At 40.7% G+C, this 12859-nt stretch overlaps 1 protein-coding gene across 6 annotated transcripts in view; it reads right to left on the bottom strand.

Moving 5' to 3' along the window:
- Positions 1 to 12859, bottom strand: part of DNAL1 (dynein axonemal light chain 1) — a 46838-nt gene continuing 33979 nt past the window's right edge. For 3 of the 6 annotated variants that reach the window (XM_077261422.1, XM_077261448.1, XM_077261456.1), the window contains exons 5-8: positions 8330 to 8385; positions 5954 to 6080; positions 5584 to 5724; positions 1 to 3974 (exon numbers count right to left, since the gene is read on the bottom strand). In XM_077261422.1, the coding sequence (XP_077117537.1) occupies positions 3925 to 3974; positions 5584 to 5724; positions 5954 to 6080; positions 8330 to 8385 (374 nt within the window). In that variant the 3' untranslated portion in view covers positions 1 to 3924. The remainder of the gene's footprint in view (positions 3975 to 5583; positions 5725 to 5953; positions 6081 to 8329; positions 8386 to 12859) is intronic. The other 3 variants (XR_013215475.1, XM_077261441.1, XM_077261429.1) reach the window with 3 other exon arrangements.

Here is a 12859-nt window from a genome sequence, read left to right as displayed (position 1 = left end):
GCTACTCAGATTTATTTATTTGCACTAAAATAAATGATTGTACATTTACAATTTTTGTTTTTGTACAATAAATGTATGAAAAGATTCATTATTTAAGGAATACAGAAGAAAAACCATTAAAAAAAATTAGAATGTGCATTAGGTGAAGCATTGAAAGGATTTGGAAAGAGACATATGAAATTCTCCGATATTACAAGACGGACTTTTTCCACCTTGGTAACAGCACAAAAACACCAGCGATTTAATTAGACCGTGCAGATTTTGGCCAACACCACAGCAGTTAATGTACGTTCACACCTGGCTTGTTGTCCGCAGAAGTGTACCGAGAACGGATGACGCAAACGATTCCGTGGTACAAGGGGATCAGTTTTAATATAATTCTGACACCATTTTATGATCTGTAAATCTATATGAAAGAAAGGGACGTGGGTTTTTTGGGGACTTTTTTTTTCTTAAAGTTGTTTTAACATCAATCTTATTTCTTCCTATTGGTTTTCGTGAAGCTTTTTTGTCAAAATTTGTTTAAGAAACTTTTTTTTTCCAAAAAAAAATAATAAAAAAAAATTAAACCAAAATCAGAACTATATTTTTTGAAAAAAAGATTCTAGCTAATCGGCATCCTATGTGATTGCAGGGAGCACTTATGTAGCATCCTTCCCCATCACTGAGAAAACTGTAAGGTCACATAGTTCTCTCTCATCCTGGTGAACGAGACCTGTGCGTCACTGTGAGGTTCCTGCAATCGCATGATGCACATGTATCACAGGTCCTGAAACCGCCTCCCAAAAAACAGCAGGACAGAACATCCTATATCTTGATTAGTTGGCGGAATACCTTACATGATAGTGATCAATTAGATTCTTGGAAGGAACCGGAAAAGTGTGCGTGTGCATCAACTGTGTCTTAAGTCATTTTATCCCCAAAACTGTGTTTTATGACTTACACATTTTTTTTTTTTTCTACATCTAGAGTAGTGATGAGCGAGTATACTCGTTGCTCGGGTGGTCCCCGAGTATTTTTTAGTGCTCGGAGATTTAGTTTTCGTTGCCTCAGCTGCATGATTTACGGCTGCTAGCCAGCCTGAGTACACATGGGGGTTGCCTGGTTGCTGGGGAATCCTCACATGTACTTATGCTGGCTAACAGATGTAAATCATTCAGCTGCGGCAAGAAAACTAAATCTCCGAGCACTAACAAATACTCGGGAGACCACCCGAGCGTGCTTGGGAAAACCTCAGCAAGGAGTATACTCGCTCGCCACTAATCTAGACCAATTAGAAGGCATGGTTTTACCGGTAACACTGCTCACATACTCGGCACAGAGTACGCCAACTAACAGGTGGTGTAAACTTGACTAGAAAGGCTTAAAATTAGACAAATTTATCAAATGGCATGAATCATTTTGTTAAACTGAAGCATTTTAAGACTGAACAACTTTTAAAACTGAACAACTCCTTTAAACCAATCTAAAACGACAAGTCTGCGGTCTCTCTTTTGTGACTGCAGACCGAGCGCTGCGAGGATCCTCCGGAGTCAGCACCGAGAATGGCGGTCATGTGACTGCAAGTATGTGATATGCATACTACTGGCCAGAATCAGACTAGACTTTTCCAGCATGGTCAATGCTAGAGGATTGCGTGCATCAGTCTAGTCGGATCCTGGCCAGGAGTATGCATAAGGCCGGGGTCACACACAATGTATAAAAAATCTGTCCGATTATGGCTGCTGAGAATCGCACAAATGTTCTCCGTATGGTGATTGGTATCTCATCCGTGTGCTATGCCAGGATGCTTTTTTTTCTCATCCGTATGGTGAGATTTTCTCACACACTTGCAAAATGAGCAAATAATGGCTGAGCCTTTCCTGTCACCTGCCCAATGCCTGAGAATTTCTCGCAAGTCACACTGATGGTCCGTGTGCTGTGCGATTTTTTTTCTCACACCCATAGACTGGCATTGGCGTTTCTCAGCTGAGATACGCGGACAATCGCAGCATGCTGCCATTTCACTCGCAAGCGCAATACGGACGAGAAAAAAACGGATGATAGAAGCTGCCCCATAGATTAACATTGGTCCGAGTTCTATGCTTAACACTCATCCGTATTACAGTCTAGTGTGACTCCGGCCTAACACATACTTGCAGTCATATGACCGCCATTCCTGATGCTGACACAAGAAAATCTTCACAGTGAACACGGTGGGAGGATTCACAAGTCTGAGGTCGCATAGAGTGACTGCAGACTTGTCATTTCAGACTGGACCACCCCTTTTAAGATTGCCATCTAAGAATGAGTTTTGATAAATATGCCCCAATGATGGAGGTGGTGGAACTGCAGAATTGTGTGGTGTAATGTGGAATCTGCAGAGACATACTAACACAGCCTGCCACAACTACCTCTTCTACAGCATGAAAATTAGTATAGTAAGTAGTGATGAGCGAATATACTCGTTGCTCGGATTTTCCCGAGCACGCTCGGGTGATCTCCGAGTATTTATTAGTGTTCGGAGATTTAGTTTCCTTGCCGCAGCTAGATGATTTGCGACTACTAGACAGCTTGATTACATGTGGGGATTCCCTAGCAACCAGGCAATCCCCACATGTACTTAGGCTGGCTAGTAGCTGTAAATCAAGCAGCTGAATCAACAAAAACAAATACTCGGAGACCCCCCCCGAGCGTGCTCGAGAAAACCCGAGCAACGAGTATATTCGCTCATCACTAATAGTAAGACCTTTCCACTACGAAAGATGTTTTAGACCTCGTTCACACGTCCATGTTGCACCCGTTTTATTTTATTTTTCTGTGTCTGTGCAAAACTGAAGGAGACATGTCTGGGTTTTTTCCAGTATCATGGATAAAAAGGGACAATACAAGGCTATGGGTCCGATAAAAACGCAGATCATCAGTGTACAGTCCGTAACTAACCTTGCAAATTATAGGAGAGGCTTTGTAATTTATTGATTTAGCAGTCTGCGAAAAACACTGATGGTAAAAACAGATGTGTGAATGAGGCCTTAATTAGTAAGAAATATGTTTTTCATACATTCTGTTGTCTAATCTGGGGAGTATCTTATAGTAAGGACTTACTGTATACTTCTCCTTTGTAATGGATCAACTTCTGGTCTTGGCTCAAAAAAAAAAAAAAAACTATTAAAAAAAAGTGCAGTGTTTTTACCCTAAAAAAAATAGTGTGTGTGAAACTAGCTTAAGATTCTTTTTCTAGCATACTTATTTCCATTTATCAAAAACACAAACTGATTTAAAAAAATAAAAAAAGGCACATGAAAAATCAAGGCATTTAAATAAAAAATAAATAATAATAAAAAAATAACTTGGATTTTGTGCACGCTGCTGAGCTACTCCTCAGTCCTTACGCACAAGCTGGGACGTGGATTGAGATCAGGCAGTGCTCACGCTGGGCACTCAGCCTTTGGCCCCACCAAGAGTGCACCAAAGCCCCCTTATTTAATACAAAATGCAAGGCTGGATACTGCTGGTGAGATTTTTATAGGGTTAAGTTATACAAGTTGTTAAAGTAACTTAATTTGCATCTCAGTGTATGGGGGGAGGGGACAGACTCCTTTTACATGTACACATGACTAATAGGAATGCTTAATGGAGTAAATAGATGGAAGAACAAGTTACATCACACTGTATAAAGTGATATCGGTGTGCTTAATATTGGATGAGCAGGAAACTATCTTCATCCTCCTTATTGTGCAAATAAAACAGATATCAATTTTTGGAGCAGTCATCCTGATACGTATATGGCTGAATAATATACTTCTCTCGTCCATACAGATATAAGTAAAAAATGAAAGAATTTCAAAGTATGTTTCCTATATACAAACAACATTTATGGGAAAAAAACACCTTTTTTTTTTTAGATATATTCAAATAACTTAACGGGATACCAATAAAAAAAAGTTAGGAGGCCTCGTCCCCCTCCTCGTCTTCCTGCTTTATTACTGGATTTCCTGAAATGGAAGAACAGGGAAGGTGTTAGCCACCTAGTGGTGAAGGTAAAGACTTCACAAGACAAGTACTGGAAACTAAGCGTACTGGCATAATTAATTTGTCGTGGCATTTAACAATTCTGTGGTCAATAAAGTGATTTCTTTAAACTAGCGGCCACTACATGTGGCAGTGCCATGTGTCTACATCCAGCTACCACTTGTAACAGATGGGGGTTGCTGGTCTCCAAGCATTTGATATTGAGGATATTCCATGGATGGAAGATCAGTAGGGTTGAGCGACTTTTGCTTTTTTAGGATCGAGTTGGGTTTTGTGAAACCCGACCTTCTCGAAAGTCGGATCGCGTGAAATCACTGCAGCCCAAACGGTAATATGGCTCTATGACGCCGCAGAAACCAGGCCAGAACCTATGTCATCACGCTGCCCACACTCCTTAATTGGCTGAAAAAATGGCGGGGAAGGCGTCATACAAAACGCGACTTTGGCGCCAAGATCGCCGACCACGTGGCCGATCCCACGCTGGAGTCGGGTCGGGTTTCACGAAACCCGACTTTGCCAAAAGTCGGCGACTTTTGAAAATGAACGATCCGTTTCGCTCAACCCTAAAGATCAGTTCTTCTGCTGCCTTCTCTGCTTTCGGCGTTGCGGTCCTCTTCAATCCAACATGCCACTTTACAGACTAAGTCTACACCACACCTCCCCTGCCTTATGCTGAAGGGTGGAGGGATGAAGATGTCGCTGATGCTGGTGCAGTGTCCATCTCCCACACGAAAGGCAAGGAAGGCGTCGTTTAGACTTCTCACTGCTCTCTATGTGCCACTGTACCGGCCATGTCGAACTGAAGAAGACCAGAACGTCAGGAGAAAAACAGAGGTCAGAACGGAAAGTAACTTCATATGTAAACTGTATTGTCAACGTTTAGGTATAGGGTGGTGGAACGCATTCAATGGAATATGCCCAGCAGGTTTTTGCCATGCAATCTGAGAGCAGCATAATGTAGGGGCAGAGACCCCGATTCCAGTGATGTGTCACTTGCAGTTTTGATAGAATCCCTGTTTTCTCTGCTGTAGATGTAGCAGTTCTCACAATGCTGAGCTGTGTATAACCCCACCCACACCACTGATTGGCAAATTTCTGTGTATAGTATCAACAAGCTGCCAATGAGTGGTGGGGCGGAGTTACACAAATTAGCCTGACTGCTGTGCACGTGACACCTAGTCCTGCAGTGATAATCTTCGGCTAATAAAACACTGATTGTATTGAAACTACAGCACGCAGGCTAGTAAGTGACACATCCCTGAAATTCCGCTTTCTTACTCTATATTAAGCTGCTCTCCGATTAAATAGAAAAAACCTGCTGACCGATTCCCTTTAATTATTGAATAATGAAAAGTCCAGTAACTTTATCAGGATTTTTTGCGACTTGCCTGTCGTGGTACCCTAAGTATCGCAATGTGACCCCATTCACTTATATTGACTGGAGATCTAGCAGCTACACGGTGATCTTTAGCCACACGTCTTGTGTCACGGCCAATGTCGCCTTGTAACCTCAGTCTTCGTGTTGCCTCAATTAACTAGTAGGAATAAGAAATTGTGTTGGTTAACACTTACCATCCAGTTTCTTCAGCTTAGGAAGGCGCTTTGTTGCCTCTTCTGCCCAGTTACCCTCTGACGTGTGTTTTTCCTCCAGAGGGTTCCCTACAAACACTAGATCCTCCAAACATGGCAGATCAGCCAACTTCCCAAACTCCGCTAAAAGGAATGAAAAATCATTACAATATATTCTTCATTTGTTACACGTGTTTGGAGTCACACGTAATCTTATATGCTGCGCTCCCTTGTCTGTATACTAACACTTTCATTATTATTAGCGACTACAACTAACAATTTCTACAGAAGACAAAGAGGCCTTCGTCTGAAGGAATCAGACATGAGAGCCAAAGTGAAGCTCCGAAGACAAAAAAAAAAGAATTTTTCGTACCCCAGTCTTTCACTGCATTGTTGGACATATAGAGGACTTTTAATTTCTTCATCACATGAATTCCTTTCAACTTCTCAATTAAATTGTAAGAGATCCACAGCTCTTCTAAAGTTTCTCCGACTGCTTCCTAAAACAAAGAAAGATGTGTAAATATAAGGGAAGATCATCTAACCATAAACTGAACTGACATTATAAATGATGGAGTGATAATTCTCTACTCACAGAAGTGACAAGCCCTTAGACGGGTTATCCACTTTCGGAGACAATTGTTTTTTCTTACTTAAATGTATACAATTGGGGCTAAAAATAATTTTTGCTATTGGGTTTCATTAAAAATTTTGCACAGTTTGCCCCCTATAGGTCCGGTCACATGCTCCTCCGCCAGCAGCTATTGTAGGGAATGGAGCGCGGTGCAGTCTGTGAGGAAAGCTGCACTAACAAGAGCAGGAGGAGAACCTGACATGCCTGTATAGTAAGTGCTACAAAATAATGTCCCCAACACATCTAATAAAATAAAAATACTGTGGCCGACCCCGTTAATTAATTCTGCAGCCAGCAATGGACATTGTAATACAGAGGCTATAGAGGGCAAATGGTGCAAAATTTTAAATGAAACCCAATTGCAAAAATTATTTTTATCCCCAGTTGTATGCATTTAATGAAGAAAAAAAAATGTCCACAAAGATGGACAACCCCTTTAAGTAGCCATTCAGGGGATATAGCAGAAACCTTTTGAACTAAAACTCTATTCCGTGTATCTGAACGGGCTGTGCCTGTGGCATGGATTTTTGTAAGCGTCACTCTTAATTGAGACTGGAGCAATCACAACAGTTTCTAAAAGACCATTGCAGTGTGTCATAACATGCTAGTAGTGGGCAGCTTTCATACAATGCTAATTGAAAGAGGACACCCATTTGCAAAAGAGATGTGGAAATATCCAAATATTAATTAAAAAAACCAAACAAATAAACTGAATAAATTCATTACCGACAAACAATGACTGATAAAGTGGTGCTGTACAATACAACTCAGACATAAGATTGACGTCACTATACTTAAAATGGGACATGGGAAGGCAGATTCTGGGAGATTAAGGCTTCTTTCACACTAGCGTCGGGCCGACGTTCCCGACGCTAGCGTTGTCTCCGCCGCACAACGGGGGCAGCGGATGCATTTTTCCAGCGCATCCGCTGCCCCATTGTGAGGTGCGGGGAAGTGCGGGGAGGTGGGGGCGGAGTTCCGGCCGCGCATGCGCGGTCGGATAAAGCGGACCGTCGTGAGCAAAAAACGTTACATGTAGCGTTTTTTGCTCCCGACGGTCCGCCACTGCACAACGCATCCGTCGCACGACGGGTGCGACGTGTGGCAATCCGTCACAATGTGTCGCTTAATGTTAATGGTGAAAAAAAGCATCCTGCAAACACTTTTGCAGGATGCGTTTTTTCGGCAAAACAACGCATTGTGACGGAATGCAGTTAACGCTAGTGTGAAAGTAGCCTAAGAGGTGAGCGGCCAAAGCTACAAAGATTTTACACAGTATTGGATTTGACTTAAAATGGTTCTATGACAGTAACAAAAGAAAGGTCTGCTTTTTACCTGAGTGCCACTCTTGTTCATGGTCTAGTATTACAGCTCAACCTTATTTAATGAGGACCTGTCACTTGCACAAAAATATTGAGTTAAAAATCCCCGAACTCCAACGATTCTGCTGCTTTTTTCCGTCTTACGCTCCGTCGCTCCATCGCAGAGATCTTCACATTTGTTACCTTTAGAGCGCAGAATGTGAAATCTGTGCGTGTAGTCCAACGTTTCCCATTGGGGCGTGTACTTTTACCCCTCTCTCCCTGAAGCTGCCAATCACAGCTGATCTAGCCGTGTATCAATCTCAAATGCTGCCGAACTGTGATTGGAAGCGTCTGGGAAGGAGGTGTGAACGTGCACGCCCTCAGAGAAGACTCTGAAGATTCTGAAGAAAAGGTCCAGTTGAAGATTTCCCATATTGAGCTCCAAATGGGTATATCTCTATAATGAAGTGTCGCAGCGAAAATCGGAAAGAAGCATCAGGATCTGGATCATTACGAGATATTTAACTCAATTTTTTTTTTATCAAGTGTCCTTCAACTGTACGGAGCTGAACTGCAATAAATGCTTAAAGGAATTATTATTTTTTTACATTTAAATACAAAAAAAAAGAAGAACAATTTATCTATTTTCATTAATTAAGCTTAGTCACAAACAACAACTGAAACAGAAACACAATAAAAAGTGCTGGCATTCGATGTATTAATCATGATTATCTTATTTTAGAATAAAAGCCAGGAGAATTTTTTTTTTTATACAAAGGGGCCTTTACTATATCGAGATTTGATGACTTACCAATCCGTTTAAATTCTTTATATTATTTCTTCCTAAAGACAATATTCTGAGGTTTTCTGAAAAATAACGCAAAATATAGAAAGTAAACTTATGTTTGTAGTTCTTCAGTTTAAGTGTTACTAGTGGTTTTGGCTGGAGAGTCTCGGATCCTTTTTGTACCAAATCATTTGTAATTTCAACTATTGTACAAGTTGCATCTACATTATTGTGCAGCCAAGTGGATGAGACATATCGTACCTAAAAATGTGTCATTAGAAAATGACCAACTATTTAAAGCAGGTTTCTATGGTGGTTTTTTTTTTACATTTTAACAATTTCTTTTTTTTTCAATATCACAAATCAATAGTAAACCTAAAAATGAGTAATCTTGCACTTTTCACACAGGCCACTGGGGATTTTTTTTTTTTAGACACGAACATCCTGTTGTTTCAGCAAATTCACATGCACATTAGCAGCAACAGACCCAGACCCTGTCTTATGTACTGAAGCATCTAATGAGCGTGTGCATTTTGAAGGAAGGGGGAGCAGGGTGAATTGTGATATTACCTTTTGTGATTGGCAAATCCGTTGTTATCAGCTAGAGGTATAGAGGTGTTACCAGTCGTCTTAATCCTTCCTCTGCTGATAAAAAGCCTGCTGAAAACTCTTCCTGAAAAGACAGGAAGTGTCTAAAATAGTGTGAAAATTGCAAGATCACAGAATGTGATCTGAGGGGGAAAAAAATATCCAAAGATGTTTAAAAAAATATGTGTAACATAAAATCTGTATCTGATGATACATTCCCTTTAAACATTAACTGTCACATTCACGTGAATAGAACTTGGAGTTCTAGGTGTCATTGCATTTACAATGTCTTTGTTTGACTTCTGTTTAGCATCTTTTCTTGGTATAGCATGTATCAAGTGTCACCATATGTAAAAACAGTGGGGGCTAAGTCTTTGTATTTTTCAAGTGTCAATTTAAAATCATGTAATGCCAACATTTACACAAGTGAAATCTGCAGCAAGAACGCTGAAAGAATTGACATGCCGCAGATTCCAATCCGCAAGGAAAAAATAACCCACGTGTCCACGAGACTTAAAGAATCTCATTCACTTTGCTGGTCCTAGGAAATTCTTCAGGATTTGTGACAAAACTGACAAAAAAATAAAGTGTAAAATGCAACATGTACCAGTACCTTAATGGTATGGGCACACAGCGTATATTGAGGAGTCTTCTAGTGGAAACAGCTTCAGGAAACACTCCTTCTTTGGGGAGTTTTTTTACTTCTTAATGTGGTTTTCAAAAGTTTTTTGCAGTCTTCTGATTGGACGATGCCTAGTTTGGAACAGATTCCATCAGGATGAGCTTCAAAGAAGTGACAGCACTCTCTTTTTTCCCCACGAGACATTTTTTTAAAACATCCTCAGGAAAAATAGTGCTCAAAAGACTGAACACATGAACAGCAAAGTAGTTTTACAATAAAAATGAATAGGATGGGTCCTTCAAGCATTTTTACAATTTCGTGTGCACATACCCTGAGCGTCGTGTTCACAAACACAGCTTTTGGGGGCCGGTCCACTCATAAGAAACACCTGAAAAGAAATTGCTTAAAAAATAAAAAACCTATTCATTTTTAATGTAAAACCACTCTGATGGTCGTTTGTTTTGAGTGTATTTTTTTTCTGCTTCAGGTTTTCCAAAACCGCCTGGTGGGAAAAAAGAAAGTGCATATTACTTCTTTGACGCGGCTCTTGATGGAATCCTCTCCGAACTGCATTGCCATGAAAAGCCTGTTGATTAGTGATGTGTGAACACGGTCGGATAAGGTGATATATGAGCACGCCTTGGTGCTAACAGTGTCTTCGGCATGCTAAAATAATATGTTCGAGTCCCTGCAGCTGCATGTCTCATGTTAGACAGCCACAACACATACACGGATTGTCTGTTTGTTAGGGAATCCCTGCATGTATTGTGGCTGTCAAACAGCCGTGCATCTCACAAAATTAGAATATCATCAAAAAGTTAATTTATCTCAGTTCTTCAATCCAAAAATGGAAACTCATATTACATAGAGTCATTACAAACAGAGTGATCTATTTCAAGTGTTTATTTCTGTTAATGTTGATAATTATGGCTTACAGCCAATGAAAATCCAATAGTCATTTTCAAAGTAAGTTAGAATAATTAACAAAAAACACCTGCAAAGGCTTCCTAAGCATTTAAAAAGGTCCCTTAGTCTGTTTCAGTAGGCTCCACAATCATGGGGAAGACTGATGGCTTGACAGAAGACCAAAAGGCAGTCATTGACACACTCCACAATGAAAGTAAATTTTGCATTTCATTTGGAAATCAAGGTCCCAGAGTCTGGAGGAAGAGTGGAGAGGCCACAATCCAAGCTGCTTGAGGTCTAGTGCGAAGTTTCCACAATTTGTGATGGTTTATGGAGCCATGTCATCTGCTGGTGTCGGTCCACTGTGTTTTATCAAGACCAAAGTCAGCGCAGCCGTCTACCAGGAGATTTTAGAGCACTTCATGCTTCCTTCTGTCGACAAGCTTTTTGGAGATGGAAATTTCATTCTCCAGCAGGACTTGGCACCTGTCCACACTGCCAAAAGTACCAATACCTGGTTGACAAACAACAGTATCACTGTGCTTGATTGGCCAGTAAACTCGCCTGACCTTAACCCCAGAGAATCTACGGGGTATTGTCAAGAGGAAGAGGAGAGACACCAGACCCAACAATGCAGACAAGCTGAAGGCTGCTATCAAAGCAACCTGGGCTTCCATAACACCTCAGCAGGGCCACAGGCTGATCGCCTCCGTGCCACGCCGCATTGATGCAGTAATTGATGCTAAAGGAGCCCCGACCAAGTATTGAGTTCATTTACTGAACTAACATTTCAGTAGGCCAACATTTCGGTATTAAAATCATTTTTCAAGCTGGTGTTATAAAGTATTCTAATTTACTGAGATGATGACGTTTGGGCTTCCAGTGGCTGTAAGCCATAATCATTAACATTAACAGAAATAAACACTTAAAATAGATCACTGTTTGTAATGACTCTATATAATATATGAGTTTTACTTTTTGCATTGAAGAACTGAAATAAATGAACTTCTTGATGATATTCTAATTGTGTGAGATGCACCTGTATTATTTCAGTACACCGAAGACACTCGGTTAGCACCTGAGCATGATAAACACCTTACCCCAGCACGTTCCCTCATCAATACTGTCCATAAATCATGTGTGCTCATTCTGGGCAAGGATCTGCTTGTCTAAACCTCATTCAGACGAGTGTATAATATGGACGTGTTGACAATGCAAAAACTAGACAGCACACTGACCGATGTTCAGATGACAGTTGTTTGACACGGACCAAGCTAAAAAAAATAGCAGCACGCGCTAATTTCTTCCGTATATTGGATGAGGCTTGTCCATTCGAATCTATGGGTTTTATTAAAAAAAATGGATCTCTTATGGAACATCCATATTGCATCTTATTTTTATGGCTACATTGCCATTGTAAGCTGTATTTGATCATGCACATTTTAAATTGTTGATGTATAAATATATGAATGTCACATGAACGCAAAATACAGAAAGAATGAAAAAAATGGCTGAAAATTGGATGATTTTTCGTACGCTCGTTTGATCTTGGCCTTAGTCCTACCATTCACTATGTGTAGATACTTTTCATTCTCTTTCTATAGAACTCCTTTAAATAATAAAGAAGCGGCAACTGCCCTCCATATGCAATGCCCTTCAGACATCCTGTTTTAGTGGTTCCGTAAATCCAATTCTGTGTATGAGCACAAACCATTATCTGCACAGTAAGGAAGTGGCGAATACCAGTGGGTATAATTTATTCCTTTATCGCTGTACGTTTCCATAAGCTGCTTCTCTGCAACTAACTGATATTTCTGATGTGTTTAATCGGGCATTGTTATTAGATTTTGAGCTGACACTAATACATATGTGTAAGACTCTACTGGCCCTAAATAACCCATTGGGATTATACCTGGACACGCGCTCTACGATGAATTTACTTCCAACTATTTGATCAAGGGCGCAGTCAGATGACCGTATAAATCGGACCAAGATTGCAACACAATGCACGGATTGGCCGGTAGCTCTACCCACCTGAGTGTGATGGCTTCATGTATTTCTATGCAGCTGTTATGCTCGGGTCAAGAGAGCCGCCGGCCAGTCCAGACACTGAGGTTACATAGTTACATAGTTATTAAGGTTGAAGGAAGACTGTAAGTCTATCTAGTTCAACCCATAGCCTAACCTAACATGCCCTAACATGTTGATCCAGAGGAAGGCAAAAAAAACCCATGTGGCAAAGAGTAACTCCACCATGGGGAAAAAAATTCCTTCCCGACTCCACATACGGCAATCAGACTAGTTCCCTGGATCAACGCCTTATCAAGGAATCTAGTGTATATACCCTGTAACATTATACTTTTCCAGAAAGGCATCCAGTCCCCTCTTAAATTTAATTAATGAATCACTCATTACAACATCATACGGCAGAGAGTTCC

Source organism: Ranitomeya variabilis, chromosome 1 (genome assembly GCF_051348905.1).
Source record: "Ranitomeya variabilis isolate aRanVar5 chromosome 1, aRanVar5.hap1, whole genome shotgun sequence".
In the NCBI taxonomy this organism is placed as follows: domain Eukaryota; kingdom Metazoa; phylum Chordata; class Amphibia; order Anura; family Dendrobatidae; genus Ranitomeya; species Ranitomeya variabilis.
The sequence above is the reverse complement of the archived record's forward strand: the minus strand, read 5'-3'. Positions and strand labels throughout refer to the sequence as shown.